The sequence below is a fragment of the Rhinatrema bivittatum genome, chromosome 2 (assembly GCF_901001135.1).
Source record: "Rhinatrema bivittatum chromosome 2, aRhiBiv1.1, whole genome shotgun sequence".
Classification (NCBI taxonomy): domain Eukaryota; kingdom Metazoa; phylum Chordata; class Amphibia; order Gymnophiona; family Rhinatrematidae; genus Rhinatrema; species Rhinatrema bivittatum.
In genome coordinates, this window is record NC_042616.1 from 103,935,525 (window position 1) to 103,956,775 (window position 21,251).

The 21,251-nt window shown below is 41.9% G+C and overlaps 1 protein-coding gene across 4 annotated transcripts in view; it reads right to left on the reverse strand.

The window, feature by feature from the left end:
• Positions 1-21,251, reverse strand: part of ESYT2 (extended synaptotagmin 2) — a 310,854-nt gene that overhangs the window by 22,832 nt on the left and 266,771 nt on the right. For all 4 annotated transcript variants that reach the window (XM_029588514.1, XM_029588510.1, XM_029588509.1 and 1 more), the window contains 2 exons: positions 17,281-17,412; positions 5,262-5,367 (listed from right to left, as the gene is read on the reverse strand). In XM_029588514.1, the coding sequence (XP_029444374.1) occupies positions 5,262-5,367; positions 17,281-17,412 (238 nt within the window). The remainder of the gene's footprint in view (positions 1-5,261; positions 5,368-17,280; positions 17,413-21,251) is intronic.

The following is a 21,251-nucleotide window of genomic DNA, read 5'->3' on the forward strand; positions in this document are numbered from 1 at the left end:
GGACCCTCTAACAATCAATGCAGGAGAAGGGGGGGGGGGGGGGGAGGGGGGTGTCAGTGGTGCAGGCAACCGGCTCAGTTAGTTACCTTGACTGGTGCAGATGTCTGCCTGTGCTTCTCTTGACCGACACCAGGAGTTAGCTGCATCTAGAACCTGTCTCTAGTTAGCTGGCAATAAGGACTCAAACAAATGTAGACTCAGGCGTGACGTGCTTTGGTGCGTCGAGTGGGGTCTAGCTGTGTCCTGCAAGCAGCCCAATAATTGCCACACACCCAGTTCATGCTGTTGCTAGAATAAAGGAGCGCCTATATCTTTCAGAGATACTGTCGGTGGCTCTTGTCACTGTGAGATAATGAGAGCAAAGCCAAGGTGCTGGCCTGGATCTGAGGGTTTTTTTATTTTTATATATAATGAAGGCAAGTGAGCATGCAAGCTGAAATGGGCTCTGCTACATCTGATTGCAGCCAGTCCTGGCCATACTATTCTTCGACAAACTTGTCTATACAAAGAGGAGATATTCACCACTTTTTCTACAGAATTCATCATCAGAAATGGAGATTTTCAAATCGATCCTTGCAGGGATGGCATTCAAACCCAAGAGTACCACGCCCTCCCTAGCTCACCACATCACATGGCCATTAGTATTATTTATTTTTATTATATGTTTACCTATATATTTTTCCCAGCAGGATTGTTCCAAATAAGATGATATCTTGTTCTCACAATGAGGCAGACAGGGTTACTGGCATAAGGTGTACATCTTTCAAAGTCATTGCAAGGACTTCAGGTTACACAGCTCACTTATCTTATCTTATTCTTCCTTATTCAATTAGAGATTCATATATTCATGCTGTCTACATACAGTCTACATACATATACTCATGTGGACTTACATATCTCCATGTTATTTATTTGATTTATTAACCGCATGTTTATTAACGGTTTAATAGTATTTACTATTTGCTTACTTCTATTAATTTGTTTCAAAGTAAAAACTTGTTACTTCGTTTGTTTCAATGTAAAAACTTGTTTACGTCTTTTGCTCAATGTAAAACTTCGTTGTTTAATCCTGTTCTATGTAATCCGCTAAATGTAGCGATTGTTACTGTTCTATGTAAACCGGGGTGATATGTATATTATACAGGAACCTCCGGTATATAAATTATTTAAATAAAAATAAATAAACTTAATATAGCCAGTAAAATGAAACACTCAATTCATTTCAAAACTTGACTCTCTGTACAGGCTTAAAAATTACATGTAACTTATTATTTAAATATTTGCATTCATAAATTTAATTTCTTAATTTTTGTTTGTATTTTGTTGGATTTGTTTAACTAAGATTAAATATAAAGTCTAGGAATGGTGTCTTCTTGGGGGAGATGGAAAATCTATACAATACTAATACACCACCAAACCACTCCAGATGGTACTGAATGCCACCGCAAGGATCCTTACCAATGCCAAAAAAAGGGACCATATCACCCCGATCCTCCAGCATCTCCATTGGCTTCCCATCAAATACAGGATTCAGTTCAAAACCTGCATGATGATTCACAAGGCCATACATAACATCTCCCCACTTAACTTAACCTTCCAGCTTCAACTACACTTTTCTAAAAAACCAACCAGATGGGCATACCAGAACAGAATGATCACCCATCCTGCAAAATCTACCCTGAGGAAACGCGCTCTATCCACAGCGGGCCCGTCTCTCTGGAACTCACTACCACCGGACCTCCGCCTTGAGCCGTGCCATACTACTTTTAAAGTGAAACTCAAGACTTGGCTCTTCCGTCAAGCTTTCCCAGAGAGCTAAAAGCAAGAAGAACAACAACCACCCTTGTCTTACAGCAATAATGTAATGTCTATATTGCTTATATTGCTTCAGTTACATGTTCCAAGTTGTGTTCTAAGTTGTTCTTAGTTATTACATATTAGATTGTACTTTATTATAGATTATCTGTTCATTATATTCGATATGTTCCATGTAAACCGCCTCCCCGGCGATAGTTATCTCTGTTAAATGTGAACTGGAGTGATATGTATTGTATACAGGAACTTCCGGTATATAAAAACCAAAAATAAATAAATACATAAATAAATACTGCGAGGGTGGGGGGACTTAATTCCCTGTTACTCAACCCTGGGGTGAGTAAACCATTTGGATTCTAGTCAAACTAGCAAGATTAACTATCTTATAAAAAAAAATCTTTGTTTCTCAGTGCTGGTAAATACATAGGATTAATTATTCCAAACTAAATGAATAGATGCTAGGCATGAGCCTCAATCCTTATAGACACTTTCGTTGGTGAAAGCCCATACTTTGAGCAGCAGGAATACCAAAATCATAGTCTATCCCCCCTCAGGATCAGAATAAACAAAAAGAGAATTACCCTTTTTTTCTTCATTTCTGGGGGAGAGATCTTTGATCTGTTTTATCTAGATTTCTCTCAGTTCCCCTGCAGCAAATAGCTTTAGAAATGTTAACTCACAAGATCCCAGCATATTGAGGAAATAAATACAGTAAAGGCAGTTCAGACATGAATTGATGGAAGGAGATTTTATACAAACTGTGAGGGCAATAATTAAACCCAGTTGAGAGCTTGCAGGCTTAGGGAAAGTTTGATCTCCAAGTTGGAAAATAGTGTAACAAGGCCATGCAAAGAGACACCGCAATGCTAGGATGCTTAGGGAAAATCATTACCAGCAAGGAAAAAAGAAAGAAAAAAAAAAGAGAGAGAGATAATGTACAAATCATTGCTGAGACTTCATCTGAGCACTTTATCCACTTCTTGAAGCCATTTCACCAAAAGCATTTAGAATTCTATGCAAGAAAGCTTAACTAAGTCTAGCATGAACATACGTAAGAATATAATAAATGCCATGCTGGTTCTGACCAATGGGCTGTCTTTGACAGTAGCCACTTAGAACTACCCAGCAATCCATTCCCCGCTGCTCACTCCCAGGAGTGGTGGCGGTCCCCATGTCTCTTGGCTACTGTTAATGAACTTGCCCTTCCAGAAACGTGTCCAAAGCTATTTTAAACTCATCTATACTATTAGACTTGACAAAAATCCTTCAGCAACAAATTCCAAAGCTTAACTGGGCACTGGCTGAAAAAAAAATCTTTCTTAAATTTGTTTTAAGTCTGCTACCAGTTTGTATTAACGTGCATGAATGAAACTGTCTGAAAAGACATTAGCACAAACATGCTAAAACCAGTGTCTTCATGCATGTAAATGAGGATTTAATATGTATACAGTAAATAGTGCGGCATGTTCTCCTTCACACACACTATTTACTATGGATTTGTTAACGACAAATATTTAAGACTTGCCTTGGACCAGGTCTTGCAGTTTGTTACAGTGCATGCTACCTCTCAAACTCCCCTGGGCTAACTGTGCTGTGGGGAGAAAATCCTCCCTGTTAATTGGAACCTTCAATTTGGACATCGGGGAGTTTGGAGAAGCGAGTGTGGTGGATGCTACACTTTTTTTGTTTGTTAATGCTCATGCTAATACCATGGCTGTCCTATTGAGGGGTAGTTTTAACGTGTCCTTGGTAGAATTTATTGCATAGCATGTTAAGTTCCACTTTAACATGCACATTCAAACCTTACCAAGTTGGCTCCGCGGCAATGCTAGATATTGCCATGTGAAGGGACCTAGTCTCGATTCCTGGCTCAGGTTTTCTGTGCCTCAGGTTGGTCGGGCCTGGGGATGCTGTGGAGGAAGGGCTCAGAGCACCTAGGGGAGGGCAAGGGAGTCACAGTCATTGTGCAACACCTAGTGGCTGAATTTAGGGCCCATGATTGCAAGGTTCAAAATAAAAATCATAAAAATGTTACCAACTTGCAGGCTAATACTTTTTTTTTTTTTTTTTAACCACCAGGTTTATTGCAGAAGCCCGACAGACAGAGGAGAGTCTGCATAATAAGCCCTATGAAATGAGACTTAAGAACCTGAACCTGTCTACCCTGGAGAAGAGGCATTGGAGGGAGCCTACGACAGAACCTGAAAAACATTGGCAATTAAGAAAAAGACTTCCTGGTGGCTGCTTCCTGCTGGAGCTGTGCTGCATGAAACAGCACAAGAGTAAAGGGAAAAGACAGAAGGAAGAGAGCAGGAGTGAGAGAAAGGAGACTGCACATAGGGGTAGGGAGAGCAGGAGTCTGCACCTGGCACTACTGTAGGCCACAAAGGTTATTACTCAGTTCAGCAGAAGAAAGTATGGCACAAGCAGTGTGGGAAAGACAAGCTATGGCGAGGATGGAGGAGTGGGGAAGATTGGGGTAAACAGAGATCGGGAGGGAGAGCAGGAAGGAGGGAGGAAAAGATCTAGGGCAGAAAGAAAGCAGGAGATTGCTCAGTGTCTTCTGTGAGCATGCCAAAAATTGCTGCTTTTGGGCCAATGTACTTTATTGGCAGATATTTATTAGTACCATAAGAGATACTGGTGAAACAGCAGTGATTTGTGGCACTACAGTGTACCAGAAAAATGTCATTTTAATAATAAAATTCAATATACCAACATTCACAGGAAAAATCACAATGGTTTACAATTAAGACAATAAAACATCAAGTACAATAAAAGCTGAAATTTCCTTCCCTCCCGCCACTAATTGCAGAGTAAGCAAGTCCAGTGAGTGTATTTTTTGGTTAGTGCGAGCGGACCTGTAACTTCATGCCCAGATTTAGAAGATAACCATTAGAGATCTATAAAATACCAAAGCATAAAAGAAGGGGGTTTCAATGACATCATCACTGACACTATTACTATAGTAATATGTAAGGGACAAGAAGTGTATATTACCAGTTAAATACAGTATTTTATTAAAAAATGTTTTAATTACATCTTGGACCAAGGTCTTGCAGCCTTCCGTAGCTTACCAGCATTGATTAATCTTAAAGATCAGGCTGGCTTCCATAATACACTCTCTGTACAAAATTATGTAGACTAATTTGTACTAACCGCTATAAGAAAATATGTACATTGATGGAACAATCATATCCTCTGAGGTGGATTCCACAATATTATGCTATCATATAGCACATGAGTTCTGAACTCTAATCTTCAAGGGCCACAAACAGGTCTGGTTTTCTAGCCTTGTTCTTACACCTCATGTATGTAGATATCTCTGATTAATATTCATTGGGGACATTCTGAAAAGCAGATCGGTTAGTGGCCCACATTGAAAACCCCTGATACGTAACACATCTTCAGACTTACAATGGTAATAAAAAACAAGGTTACAGTACCTTGCCAAGAAGCCCTTTGTCTCTAGATAAGAAGCCGCCACTATTCTTTACTGCTACATCCAGCGTTCTCCTTTGTACATCCGTAAGTGATACACTGAAATCAAAGCTAAATCAGAGAAAGGAAGAAATTAATTTTTCTGTCCCAATAAAAAACTCCAAGTTTTATTATTATTATTATTATAATAGCTATATATCTTGACTAGACTAGGAGCTCTACAAAGAAGGTACTCTCTCTAATGTGTACACGTCTTGTAATGCTACAGAAATAAGCAGTAGAATACAGTGACTGTCAAAAGTCAACACTCCCTTGAATATTTTTCACATTTTGTTGTGACAGTGAGTCAGACGTATGCATTTAAATTAGTTATTTTTCCACTCATCAATACACAATTATCCATGTCTTTCAGGGCCAAAAATGTTTTATTGGGGACAAAGCATGTGTATATAAAAAAACAAAACTAAACTAAAATCCAAGAACTGGATAAAAACTCCACCCCTCTAAGTCAATACTTGGTGGAAGTACCTTTGGCCGCAATTACCGATGCGAGGTTGTTAGGATCAGTCTTTATTAACGTTGCACACCTAGATTTGTCAATATTAGACCATTCTTTTTTTAGAAAATTGTTCAAGCTCTGTCAAATTTCTTGGGGAACATTGATGGATAGCAATCTTCAAGATATGGCACAGATTTTCGATTGGATAGGGGCGCTGATTGGGCCACTCCAGGACATTTACCTGTTTGTTCTTTTGGCACTCCAATGTACTTTTCACTGTGTTTCAGGTCATTGTCATGTTGAAAGGTAAACTTTATGTCCAGTTTTAGCTTGTCTGTAGAGGGCAACAGGTTGACCTTAATAATTTTTCTGTGCTGCTCTGTATTCATTGTCTCTTCTATCCTGACAAGTGCCCCAGGCCTTGCCAATGAGAAACATCCCCATAACCTGATGCTGCCACCACCATGCTTCACATTTGGGATGGTGCTCCCAGGGTGATGCGCTGTGTTAGGTTTTGTGCTAAACGTAATGCTTTGCATTCAGGCCAAAAAATTCTATTTTAGTTTTGTCAGACTACAAAACCTTTTGCAACACGGCTACAATATCCCCCCAAGTGTTCCTTTACATACTTTAAATGAGATTCAAGGTGGGCTTTCTTTAGTAATAACTGAGGGATGAAAGGGGTGCACAGGGAAAACAAAGCCATAGCAGAAAAACTAAATTAATCCTTTGCATCAGTATTTACTGAGGAGGGTATCAGGGAGATTTCTATACTGGAAACATTCTTTGTAGGTAATGATTCAGAGAAACTGAAGCAAATCACAGTGAACAAGGACGATATAAGGGAGCAAATTGACAAATTAAAGACTAACAAATCACTGGATTCATATGGCATACACCCTCAAGTTTTGAAAGAACTAAACAATGGAATTGCAGACTTATTACTAACTTTTCACTCAAATCAGCTATGGTACTTAAGGCAACATAACAGCCATTTTAAAAAATAGGTTCTGGGGTGAGCCAGGAAACTACAGACTGGTTAGTGCTAGGCAAAATGATAGAAGCTATTCCGAAGACCAAAATTACTGGCCATCTGGATAGATACAAATTAATGGGGCAGAAACAACATGGATTTAACATAGGGAAGTCATGTCTTACAAAGTAATTAGATTTTTTTGAAAGGGTTAATAAACATGTGGACAAGGGGTAGTCAATTGATATAGTGTATCGTATCTGAATTTTCAAAATATATTTGACAAAGTCCCTCATGAGAGGCTCATCAGATTAGAGTCATGGGACAGAATAGTAACTGACTAAAGGAAAAGAAATGGCGTGCAGGAACGAATGGCCATTTCTCTCTATAGAGAAAGGTAAATAGTGGAGTGACCCAGCTATCCACTCTGGGAATGGTGCTTTTTAATATATTCATAAATGATCAGAAAAAGGGAGCAAAGAGTGAGATTATCAAATTTGCAGATGACAAAATTATTCAAAGTAGTTAAATCACATAGCTGATTTGCAAGAGGACCTTCGAGACAATGGGACTGGGCGTCTAAAAGACAGATTAAATTTAATATGGACAAGTGCAAAGTGATGCATATAAGGAAGAATAACCCAAAGTATAAGTTCACACTGCTGGGTCTGTATTGGGCATAACCATCTAGGATCTTGGAGTCAGTACTTTGAATCATAGGTTCAGTATGTGGTGGTGGTCAAAAAAGCAAACAGAATGTTAGGTATTATTAGGAAAGGAATAGAAAATAAAATGGAAGACATCATAATACATCTAACAATCCATGGTGCAACTGTGTGAAACTTTGGATTCCCCATCTCAAAAAGGATACTGTGAAACTAGAAAAGGTACAGAGAAGAGCAACCAAAATGATAAAGGGGTGGAACAGCTCCCTTGTGAGGAAAGGCTAAAGAGGTTAGGGCTCTTCAGCCTAGAGAAGAGACAACTGAAAGGGATTTTGATAGAGGTCTATAAAATCATAAATGGGGTTAAATGGGTTAAAAAGAAATGCTTTACCCTTTCCAATAGTACTAAGATTAGGGGATATTCCATGACACTCCAAGTTCCTGGAGGAGAAAGCCCATAAGCCACTATTAGCCATGTAAACTTGTGAAAGCCATTGCTTATCCCTGGTTATGAGATACAAGGATTGGATAGTTTCTTTGGGATCCTGCCAGGTATTTGTGACCTAGATTGACCACTATCAGAGACAGGATGCTAGGCTAAATGGACCTTTGGTCTGACTCACTAAGACATTTCTTATGTTCTTCTTGCCATCAGGTCAGATTTGTGAATTGCTTGATATTGTTGTCACATGCACACTTTGATTGGGTTTGGCATGGAAGTCTTTAGCTATTGGCCTCTTGGTTACCTCCCTGGTCAGTGTCCTCCTTGTGTGGCCATCCAGTTTGGAGGGATGGCATGATCTGGGCAGAGTCTTGGTGGTGCCATACATCTTCCATTCTTACTAATCATCTTGATTATGCTCCAAGGGATATTCCAGAAAGTTGCAGTTCTTTTATACCCATCTCCATATCTGTGCCTTTCCACAACTTTTATCATGGCATTCTTTTGACAGCTCCTTGGTACTTATGGTTGGGGTCCTTTCTTTGAAATGCATTACCCAATACGGAGAACTCACTGGAATTTCTGAATTTTATCTTGTCAACATGTGAATTAGTACAATTCAATATAGATGGAGCCAATTCATTTGCTGTGAGCTTCTGAAGGTGACTGGTTACACCAAAGCTTTAAGAATTTAAGATTGTTACAGAAGTACAAAGGGCATAGACCCTTTTCTAACCAAGTTATTCCAGGTTTTTATTTCTGCTTTATTTTCTACAAAATCTGGAATATATTTTTCATTTGGCAGCTGTGGGGTAGATACTTAGTACCCTTTTAATGCATTTTGCTTCCAAGCAATAAGGCAACAAAAGGTAAACTTTTTGGATGGGAGTGTAGATTTTCTATAACCACTATATGTGATTCAAAAGGGCTATATTCTCTTGTCTCACAGCTGTGGGTAGTTTTATGTACATACAAGCCGTTAAGCCCGTTAAAACGGGCTACATCCCTCTGTCTCTCACCTCCCCCTCATTCTCTCTCCCCTCACTCTTCACCACCCCCTACCTCCCTCCCTCTCACCCACTCAGTCCCTCCCTCCCACTCAGTCTCACTCCCTCCCTTACCCCTCTCTCCCTCCCTCTCACTCAGTCCCTCACTCTCCCTCAGTCCCACTCCCTCCCCCTCCCCCTCAGTCCCACTCCCTCTCCCTCAGTCCCACTCCCTCCCCCCTCCCCCTCAGTCCCACTCCCTCCCCCTCTCCCTCAGTCCCACTCCCTCCCCCTCTCCCTCAGTCCCACTCCCTCTCTCTCCCTCAGTCCCACTCCCTCTCTCTCCCTCAGTCCCACTCCCTCTCTCTCCCTCAGTCCCACTCCCTCTCTCTCCCTCAGTCCCACTCCCTCTCTCTCCCTCTCTTCCCCCCTCTCTCTCTCTCCCCCCTCACTCAGTCCCCCTCTCACTCAGTCCCACTCCCTCCCTCTCACTCAGTCCCAACTCCCTCCCTCTCACTCAGTCCCAACTCCCTCCCTCTCACTCAGTCCCACTCCCTCTCTCTCCTCCCCTCTCACTCAGTCCCTCCCTCTCTCTCTCCTCCCTCGCTGCCGCCGCCGCTGCCACCCGACGCCGCTACCACCGGACGCCGCCGCCGCTGCCACTGGACGCCGCCATTTTTTTTTTTTTTCTGGCTCAGACCGACGTGCTCGCCCGCACATGCGCGGTAGAGCTGGTCTCTACTGCGCATTTGCGGCACGTCGGTCATCCTTCGTTTATTAGGTAGGATAGTCATTGTACTTTCTGGAAACTGATGTACCAGAGTGCACAATAGAGTGGTAGAAAGAGTAAAGAAGGAATTTGGATTTAATGAAACTATGAACAGCAGTCAAGGTGATTTTTCTTTGAAAATGGGAGGAGATGAACTATAGGTTATGATGAATTTACATGGTTTCAATGAGGGAGAAGCAAGGGGTCATTTACAAAAATTCCTATGCTATACAATTTTTGTATACTAGTATGAATGCTTTTCTTCACATCTAGCTACAAAGGATATAGTAAGATATTGCACATTAATGCCAGAAAGCAGTTGCATACTTACACAAAAATACTTTGCCTATTAAGAAAGTTGAGTAATAAATAAAAACTGGATACTGCATTTAGACAGTAAACACCTTATAGCAGCAGCATTTTGGTTTTATTAACATTTCATTTATGTATATTTAAAATATTTATAGTCCACATAGCAAATTTATCATGCTAAGTGGATAATAAAAGGTTAATATATATAAATAAAATTCATAATAGACAAACAATACAAACAATAAATAAAAAAATAAAACATAATACTATAATAAATCATAAAATCATCAGATTCACCCTTTCGGTGGCTAGTGTCTTTTTTTTTTTTTTGTAATTGTTTATTTTCCTTTAAAGCCAACAAAGTACAGAATGATATCAAGAATTGTACAGATATGTGTTATGAACATTGAATACAAGACCACATTCGAATATATCAGAAGAAATCAAGAACATGAGCAGAACAGAGATAAAACCTGAGTATGTCAATACCCTCTGCATAATTACAGCATAATAAAACACTCCTTGATACTATGTCTTGTCTCCTTTGTCTATTTACTTTTCAATTTTCCCCCCTTAAACAGTCCCCAACCACCCTCGCTTCCTCCCCCCTCCCATCCACCGGCCCCACCCTACAGGCCTGCTAAATAGTAGCTACTGTGGTTGCAATATGTGCTTTTTCCAGTATGGATTCCATATCACATGAAATTTCTGTACTCTTTGATTCCGTATGGCAGTGAGATGCCTCATCTGGTATACTCTAGCTACATGATTAAGTATGTTCGAGAGATTAGGCATGTGGACATTCTTCCACAAATATGCTATTTCACAGCGTGTTGCTATCATATATTGGAGCACCAGAGATTTCTGTAAGTCTTCTATTGTGTCATCTATCATGCTTAACAAGCAGAGTTTAGGGGCTGGGGCTATGCGGACACCCAGTACTTCAAATAGGTGCTCTAGTACGTATTCCCATGTTTTCAACACCTTAGGACAGGTCCACCATACATGGAAGAAGGTTCCTTTCTCCCCACACTGCCTCCAGCACATGGGACTGGCCCTACTATTCAATTTGTGTAAGCGTTCGGGTGACATATACCACCTATATAGCAGTTTATAACCATTTTCTTTGATGGTGGCTGCTATCGAACTCCTGCTCATATGCTTGTGGCACATATCCCAGCCTAGTTGTGAAAACTTGTCCCCGAGGTCTACTTCCCATCGGAGCTGGTGGGTCATTTTAATTTTGGGGCCACTATTAATAATCATATACAATCTTGTTGTTGGTCGGTGCAGAGGTTTGGTCTGTGCACACAAGGATTCAAACTTTGTCCTATCGGTAAGGAAAGCCGATGGAGCCCCTTCCGCTTTAAAGTAATGTGCTAATTGTAAATATGTATACCTATTCATTGGGGCCAAAGCGTAATTATGTTGTAAATCTATGTATGGGATTAATTGGGAACCACAAAAGAACTGTCCTATCTGGGTTAGTCCTTTCCCTGCCATCGACTGATAAAAGCCCTATCCATTCCAGGCGGAAAGGCAGGATCGTACAGGAAGGATGTCAAGTGTTGTACCCCCTTGACCCCCACTTCAGCCAAACCTTGAGTACAGCCTGAGAAAAGGGCGTCATTTGTTTGTATGTATCTTTGCCCCACAGTTTGCTGCAGACCCTGCATTCCGGGGGGGGGAGGTTTCACCCACTACGACCTGTGCTATAGTGATCCACGGTTTTACACCCCCCTTCCCGTGCCAGCTGATGACCACCCCCAACATAATAGCTGAATAGTACCAGAGTAAGTTGGGTATATTGAGTCCTCCCCTGCTCCTGTCTCTGTAGAGTACTTGTCGGGAAACCCTGGATGGTTTTCTTTTCCATATAAATCGGAAAATCTTCCTCTGCCATATACGCATTGCACCCTCCGGTACCTCTACTGGCAAGGTTTGAAACATATAGCAGAAGCATGGTAAGACATTCATTTTAATCACCACTATTCTGCCAAACCACGAGATATCTGATCTGTCCCACCTATCCATATCTTGTTGTATTTGTGTGATTAAGGGATCATAGTTTAAATGAAACAGATTATCAAGATTAGTTCCAATCTTGACTCCAAAATATTTTACATAATTTTTAGCCAAACGGAAGGGTAATGAACCTCCCACGGTAGCATACTGCGCTGCTGACATGGAAACATCCAATAGTTCGGACTTGTCAGTATTGATTTTAAAACCTGATAGCCGCCCAAAATTAGTAAGTTCCTCCAGTAGAGTTTTTCCCTGTGCTCATCGGATAACTTTGCCATATCCACTCCCTCCAAATATTGTGATATGTCCCGTGGGGTGCACTGAGTTTCGGTATCATATAGTGTCTGATAAAAGTGTGTGAATCGGCGCCCGATATCTGCCTGAGAGTACACAAAATTTCCCTGAGGATCCCTTACCTTGGTGATCTGAGTTTGAGCATCCCTCTCCTTTAACTTTAGCGTCCTGCCTTGTTACCAAACTCATTGTGCTGTTTTAACCGCTCTAGCTGGTAGGCAATTTTACCAAGCCCTAAATTATGTATAGCCTGTCTCGCTTCCTTCAAGCGGCCTAAGGTATGCTCATCTGGAGAGCGTTTATGCCGTATTTCCAATTGGTTAATTCTTTTCAATAGAACAAGCCACTCTTTACCTCCGTCCTTCTTTACCGCTCGAGAAATAATTAAGCCTTGAATATAGGCCTTTGAACTATCCCATAGTATCCCAGGGGATACCTCCCCATTATCATTATGACTGAGATGGGCCTGAATTTCATCTATCAAGTGGGTCACAAAGGAGCTATCATCTAAAAGGCTATCATTTAAGCGCCAGAATTTAGTTCCCACCTGCGTCCCCCCCAGTATTCAATGTTATCCATATTGGTGCGTGGTCTGATCATGTGTCGTTTCCTAGGTCTGCTTCCTTAATGGAACCCACTAACTGTTTGTCTATTAAAAAGTAATCTAGTCTGGAATATGATTTATGTGGGTGTGAATAGAATGATTAATTACGTGTTGTGGGATTGAGCAGCCGCCAGATATCAGCGAGTCCCCTATCTGCAATAAGATGCTTAAAGGCCTGCCTGTGTGTCCTACTACCACTATTGCCTGGGTAAGAGTCATCTAGATATGGATACCTAGTGAGATTGAAATCCCCCCCAACAATCAGAGGGCCCTCTGACCACTCACTTATAATATTAGATAGTTTTGTCATAAAGACTGCCTGGTCTGTATTGGGAGCATATACATTCAGAAGGGTATAAATTTTATTATGGAGCTTCACCTTCACGAGGAGGTATCTGCCTTCCACATCTCTCAACACCGTGATAACATCTACTACCATGTGTTTGGAGAATAATATTCCCACCTCACAGTACTTATGATGAACGGAAGCCGCCGGCTGAAATGTTTGAGGATACCCCTTAGATACTAATAGCCATTCGTGCCGCTTGGTGAGGTGGGTTTCCTGGCAAAAAACAATGTCTGCGCGTAATGCTGCCGTTTCCCGTGTAAACACCTGCTGCTTAGTTTGCTTGCAACCATTTCACACTGATGGAAATGATCTTTACAATCCCCATGTCCTAATCTTTACCAGTCTGTCTTCTATGATCCGCTTCTGGATTACCCTCCTCCGTACACAAAAGAATTGTCCCATCTCTTCACCTGAACCTCTGAGTATCACTAGAAAAATAGTCATCCTGTGGGGCCCCTTACCCCCCAAATTCCCCACCCCCTTCCCTCCCCACCCTCCCCCATACCCTGTATAAGCCACATTTTCCCATGTGGAAACTTCCCTGGAGAGTTTCGACGTCACCGCCCTCCAATGTGACCCATATTCCCCCCCCCCCCCCTTCCCCAACCTACATTAAATCATATCAGTAACATCAACTTTTGAGGGACGCAGGATCCCTCCCCATCAACTGACTATGTGTCCCTCCCCATCAACTGACTATATTAAAGCAAAACTGCATAAATCAACTGGCTTCATCCTGCTATGGATGAGAATAACCTCGTCGTGTTGTAGACTATACAGTCTGAGGACGAATTAAAGTCCACGAGTTGCCTTCTCTGCCCTCTTATCCAGGATCCTGTGATGTTGTCACTGGCCCTCCCGAGTGCCTCCGTAGACGCCGGTCCCCTTTGTCCACTCTCTTCCAGTGGGGGTCGCTCCATTCTGTGTGTCCTGGTTGGATTATCATTGTTCTCAGGCCTCTTTGGGCCCTCCAGGAGCATGCCTGCTCCCGCAGAATGTCCTCCACTTCGGATACCCGGCGGACCCTCGAGTTGACTCCACTAATTGTAAAAGTGAGGCCAAAAGGGAATAGCCAGCGGTAGCGAATGTTGTGGGATCGCAATGCCTGGATGATGTCATGGAATTCCCTCCTTTTTTTAATGGTGGATATTGCAAGATCCTGAAACACCTCAATCTTGTGATCCTGCCAGGTTAAAGTTCGCTTTTCCTAGCTGCTTGAGCCACCCTCTCTTTTACTGTGAAGCTGTGGAAGCAGGCTATGATGTCCCTAGCCTGATTGCTGCGTGTGCTCCCCACTCATTCTAGTACCACCTCCTTACGGTTTTCCTTGCAGCCAGTAGGATATAGCAGCAGGATGCAAATGTCTCTCACCACTTTGAAACAGTCATATTCCTCAGTTTCTGGTACACCACGGAATCGCAAATTGATGCGACGTGATCTATTTTCTATATCTTCCATATGTATATTTAATTCTTCCTGTGCTTCTTTCAATTTTTCCTGTTCCTCTCTCAGCTTACTGACCTCAGTTTGTTGTTCTTCCAGGCCAGTTTCTGCATCATCCACTCTCCCTCCGAGGTTTTTGATGTCGCTTTCCATGGTCTCTAGTATGTCCCCGATTTCTCTCCTGAACTGGGCCATATCACCTCTCAGTTCTTAAAACCAGCTTTTAAACTCCTGCCTTGTAGGTATGTCAGAGCCCTCCGCGTCCGCAGTTGAAGCTGTATCTGTGGCTGCATTTTTCTCCTGCCTGAGCGCCATTTTGTCTCTGGACCCGATCGTTGCCATCACTGCCGCCAACGCGAACGAAAACCTATTCAAATCCGACTTTTTTTTCAGGGTCATCATGCTGATTTTCCCGGGGCTCTGTCATGAATTTTCTGGGCAGTCCCGAGCACCGAAGCCGCTGATGGAGAGGGATCGCGGGGGTGGAAGGCGCGAGCCACTAGTTCAGGCGGCCATCTTAGCGGGTGTCATCACCGTTCTCCCTGGTGCCTTATTTTTATATTAAGTCTTGGCAGAATGCTTAGTTATCTGTATTTGTTTGTATACTTCTAGTCTGCCTTTCTTGGTCATAGCCCAAGGCAAAGAACCTCAGTCATAAATTATATATACAGAAACATCAAAATATAAGATGCATGATCTTGCTTATGCACAATCATAAACCAGAAAGGACAAAAGTAGGTTTGCACATGTATTATTACTAATTTGGTGTAGATTAGGACACCCCCAAACTTCAGTGCTCAAAGTGGTATCAGATCAAAATTTGTTATGATGTCATGATTTCCTCGGCACAAAAAGATTTGTTACAATCATTTACCTTCCAAGTCCATTTTTTATTTCGTGAAAACAGTCCTTAAAATAAAATGACATAATATTAATTATAGTACTACCAAAAATCTACAGAACAATACAGCAGTGGTGGTGAAAGCAGCCCCAAGCTACCTTGTTAGGTGCCTTAATCCTGCTCTCAATTGGTGAGAGAGTAATTCAGTCTGTGTCTTTGCAATCTTTGACCTCTCTGCTGAAACTGCCAACAAAAGGAACAGTATTTGTGATGCAATGGGAAATTCAGGAGGTTGATATTCAAACACTACTTAGCAGGATAAGTAAAACTTATCCGGATAAGTGGCGGACGCTGAATATCCAGCTACATTCAGTGGTCATCACTTAGCTGGATAAGTTATTTAGATGGACAGTGAGTGGGCGTAACTGGTCGGTGCTATTTATCTGGCTAATTTAGCAGGATAAGTAGTGATAGACCTGCTCCACAGCAAGTCTAAACTTAGCCTGATAAGACGTATCTGGCTAAGCAGCAGCAATATCAGGGATATTCAGCAGCAAAGCCTTGATTGAAGCATCTGTGGTTATTGTTTCTTGAAACTGAGGTTGGTAAAAATAATGACCACCAAGCAGGTTGGAAGAATTTAACTACCATGTTAGAGCATCAGTGAAAGTGGTGGATGTGTGAACCCTCTCAGACAGCAGTTGAAGATGCTGGTTTCATTGAAGTTTTAGATGTCATTGAGTTGGGCTCATTGGAAGATGTTCAAACTGTGTGACATGGACTTTGGCTGCCAAATATTTCAACATTTTCAGAACGAAATGTACCTAGTCATGATAGCATCACGGTTACGGACATCAAAATATTTGTTCTGCTTTGAGAAAGAAAAGCTTTCCTTTGCATTGTGTCCAGAAGAGCTCCTATAAAATTTATGATATGAGATGGCTCTAATATTGGACTCTTGGAAATTGATGCAGAGTCCCAGGGACTGAAGAGTTACCATTGTAGAAAGTGAGGCCTGATAAGGCTCTGTCCAGGTAGGGAAAATACACACAAACTGTTTAGCCTCAGATGAGCAGCAACAACGCAATTTGTAAAAATTCTGGGAGCTGCTGAAAGGGAGGACATGATATGGATACTGCTTGTTGTTTATTGCAAATTGCAGAAATATCTGGCCTCTTTAACCAGATAAATTTTATCTAAGTCATTAACCAGATAAAATGTATCTGGATAAACTAGAGGCATTCTGAGGTGAAATTAACTTAGCCAGATACCTTAGCCAGCTAACACAGAGTTAGCCGGATCAATTACCCAGCAAAGTCTAGACATACCTCAGAAAGGGGTTAAAGTTATAAGGGTATGTGTTATCCAGATAACTTTACCTTAACTGGCAATATTCAAATTGTATAGTCGATTAAGTCACTGAGCTAAGGAAAAAAAAAATCCTAGCAAGCCTGCCAACCCAATACCCTACATCACCAAAAACGAAAAAGTAATGTCGGCCATAGCGCCCAAACCCCTTCCACCTCCCCCAGAACGCCCCAAAAGATATAAAAACATTATGGGTTTACTGGTCTGAGAAGCCTCTTCAGCCATTCCTTCCTCCCCGAAACGAACATAAGATATGAAAATTCGTTTTAATCCAGCCTAACTGTTGGGTGTACCAGAGAACTGTTCCCAGCTTAAAAATGAAAAGTTAGCAAAGCCTCTGCCACATGTCCCACAGCTACCATGGCTTACGCTTACTGCTTTTGGATGTACATGATATAGTTTTGTCTGATCTGAAATCCTGTTGTAATGTCAGTAAAATAAAATGCTGACGCACCTTTGATCAAACACCGGGTTTAAGGTCTTCTTTGAGACGTGTGTTTTTCTTCTCCCCGACCTTCTTTTGTCAGGTAGCAGATACATTCGGACGTAAGGATCAGAGCCGTCCTCTGAAAAGGCGATCAAATTTCTGTGATAAGAGAAGAAAAGATTACAAGTAAGGAAAGGTGAAGAAGCAAGAGAGGCTCGGGCAGAGGCTTCACATTCTGGTGCCTTTAGGCACAAAATACAGTGCCCAAGACGGATGCCATTCGATTGCGTGAGACGATAACGACCTTGTGTGGTTAACCTTCTATTAAAATTGGGCCCCTGAAGCAATCTACGTAAGAAACATTAGCTAATGTCGGGTTTTCCTATTGGGACTGTGACCATTGTTTCTTGGGATTTTTTTTTAAGTTGTTTTCTGACTTGTTATTAAGCTACAGATCTTTTTACTATTTTCACAGGCATATTTAAAAACATAAGCAAAAAAATAATATAAAATAACTTTTAGGGTTGGGTAGATGATAGAGAGGTCCGGTGGTGGTCAAATGCATGACCCCATGTCTGGCTTGCTGACCACCGTTAATACCTCCTTACTTCAGAGGAAATTGTTTTGAGTCCTACATGGGCCACTGGTGTGTTTAATAATTCGAAAGTATATATATATTTTTCTTTTATCTCTATTTGTTTTTTGTAATTCTTTGACGAGATAGTACTTTTGGCTCTTGTCTTTTTGCAAAAGACATCTTCAACATAACTTTCTTATCAAGTAATTCAAGAAAATACACTCAATGTTGCCATAACTGGGTGGCTTTCCTGGAGCTGATGAAGATAGGCATACTGAGCCAAATCAGACGCCTTCATACACAAATAGAAGAGACAAACAGTCACAAAGGGAAGGGATTTGTTTTTCCCCTTGCTACTTGTTGTTGATATGTGAGTGGTAAACACTTCACTTGTTTTTACATTCTTACTGCCCCTGCACAAAGACTTATGATAACAGGTTGCTCCAAGCCCTGGGCTGCCTCTCTCAGCCCATACTCCGTGCTCTGGCAATTGCAGGCTTAACGGTTTGTTTCCCTACAGCCCTTATTAGCGTCTCGAACAGTTGCCAGGATGCATATATTTAGCCAACCCGCCTAACCCCTCAAAAGACAGGGGTTTAATAACTTCAAAAGGCCTCAAAAGCAGATGGTTTTTATAGTACTCCCAAAGAAGAAACAATATATAGAGGAAAGTGCTGCTAGCTACTCCTCTTCTGAGGTCCTGAGCAGTGCAAAAGTTCATAATTTAAAAAAGGCTAAAAATTAACACCTATTAAAGCCATTATATTCAAAAGCTGAGCTTTTTGTTCCATTATGGTGGGCAACTGGTTTACTTTGAAACCTGGGCTTAATTATTGTGCCCTTACTGACTAAAGGTTAGGTGGTCACTGTTGAAAACAGATCACCAAGAAACTGTTTCAAGCCACATGTAAAATTAATAAATACCGAGGTATTCAAAAAGTCCTATAGGATAAGAAAACACTAAGGTCCTTGGATCAATCTCATCCTAGATAAAAACTGATTATAAAGCGAGTATCTCAGTTGAAACTAGCTGTACAGAATTTTCATTCCAACAGATGGAAGGCAAGTGCTTAATGCATTCTGGAGACATTTTCCCCTTGATAAATAAAAAAGTATAAGTGCAATACACAGCAGGGTTTTAAAATACTTATAATTTTTTTTTTTTTAATTGTGCAGCGTGAGAACAAAGGGAGGATACCATCCACAGCACCCAAAAGCTTAAAGTGTGGATCAAGTGGGAGCAGTGCTCCTGTCACCTCCATGAATCTATAAGATGACCTCTAACTAAAAGATCTTTATCACTATAGAGAGCCACCTAATGTGTTCTTATTATCACAATTTCTTCAGAAAGTCACAGATACTCAAGTGTCCATGAGTTTCAGTTTTAAAAAATGGGGTGCAGTACTATCTATATGTTTGTTTGAAACAGTTCTCCTAAGCATTTGCACATATAGAATTACCTTTTCTTAATCTGTTCAAAACATCTTTCCATTCATGATCTGTTATTTTGACCCCAATATCTCTTCCCCTTTTCACTATTCATTCAGTAATATAGTATAACAGTTTTTTTTTATATTTAAACGGTTTTTATTTGGAACCAGAAAGAGAACAATACAAGGTATGAAGCATAATACATGTTGAGCAAAGTGAAAAACAAAATGTGGGTCAAACCTCAATTGACATCAGAACAGAAAAAGCATCAACTGGCTCCATGTTATACCCCAACCATACACCCACCCACCCTCCCATACCCCCCACCCCCCTGACCAATGCAATAGCGGGCAAGCTATAGGGGAGGTAAAACACTATTATGACCTCATAAAAAGGAACATAGGAATGAAAGCAAAGGAAATGTAAGCAAAGGAGATGTGTGGGAGAATGGCACATAGCAAAGGGTATAAAAAGAAACTATAGTAGTAAAAAGAGTTCACCAGAGAACACATCGACAGTACCTCGCCACAAAAAGCCTTCTTGTGACTATAGAAGAGCCCATAAGAACCCAGACATCCTGATACAAGGAAACTAAATGTCCAGAGCCCCCGTACGAGAGACCCCCTCTAACAATACAGGCACACAGGACTCATACCCCTGATTCTCCCATCTGCTCCAACCAGCGAATGTAAGGATCCCATATTTTCCTGAAGTGATGAATACGGTCTTGATGAAGAGCCGTGAGTCTGTACAACTGGTAATAGGAGTAGAGACGATGCTGAATGGTAGCTAAAGCTGGAGCATCCACCCGCTTCCAGTGAAGCGCAATCTCGGATCTCGTGGCAATAAACACTTGTAGTACTAGCCGTTGAGTAGAAAGAGAGACGTCCGGAAGCGGGGCGCCCAGAAGGGCATGCCAAGGGTCAACATGAAGGTGCACATGAAGGAGTTGGGCCACCCAGTTAAGTACCGCTCCCCAGCACTGTCGGATCCTGGGACATGTCCACCATATATGGAAGTACGTGCCTTTATCCGGGCATCCTTGCCAGCAAGTGTCAGGGATGTCAGGGGCAAATTTGTGAAGCGCAACAGGAGTGAGATGCCACCTATAAAGCATTTTGTAGCAGTTTTCCTGTAGCCCTGTGGAGATCGAGCATTTGTGGGCGGAGGTGTAGATCCGTTCCCAATCCTTTTCTTCCAAGGTCTGGTTAAAGTCCGATTCCCACAAAGTCCGGTGGCGCACATGATCCAATTTTCTACCATTGAGAAGGGCGTAAATTTTGGAAATCACTCCCCGGATAGAGGATGCATTTTTGCACAAAGTTTCAAAAAGAGTACCTCTAGTCCGGATAGAGCCCTCCCGCACCCCCTTGCGCAAGAAATGAGACACCTTGGCATATAAGAGAAAATCAATAGGGTCCAAAGCATGATTTTGCCGTAAATAGTCTTGTGTAACCACAGCATCCTGCTTGTAAACATGCCCCAAAGTACGAACACCTGCCTGGAGCCATTGTTGGCGAGCCTTGGAGCAATCCCTAAGAGGCAGGATAAGATTAGAAAATACATGGGTCATCATGGAAAATTGCTCCCTGCCTACCAACAGGGGCCGCCATAGCCGCCAGATGCGCAATGTAGTGCGCAAGGTAAAGGGTTCGTAAACAATCCCCCCCCACGAGGAACGGGGCTGCCAAGGGATAGCAGCAATAGGGAAGGGCCCCAATAAAGCTTGTTCCAATTTAACCCACTGTGGCACATCCTTAGTGCCATGCAGCGCCACTAATGCCCTCAATTGCGCCGCACCGTAGTACCACATCAGGTTCGGAAACTGTAGGCCACCTCTGAGTTTAGGCTGAAATAGCATAACTCTAGCAATCCTAGGGGGACGTCGTCGCCAGATAAAGTAGCCCAACAGCCGTTGCCAATTTTTGAGTAGTTTGGAGGGTAAAAAAAGAGGTATAGTGGTGAAAAAGTACAAAAAACGGGGGAGGAC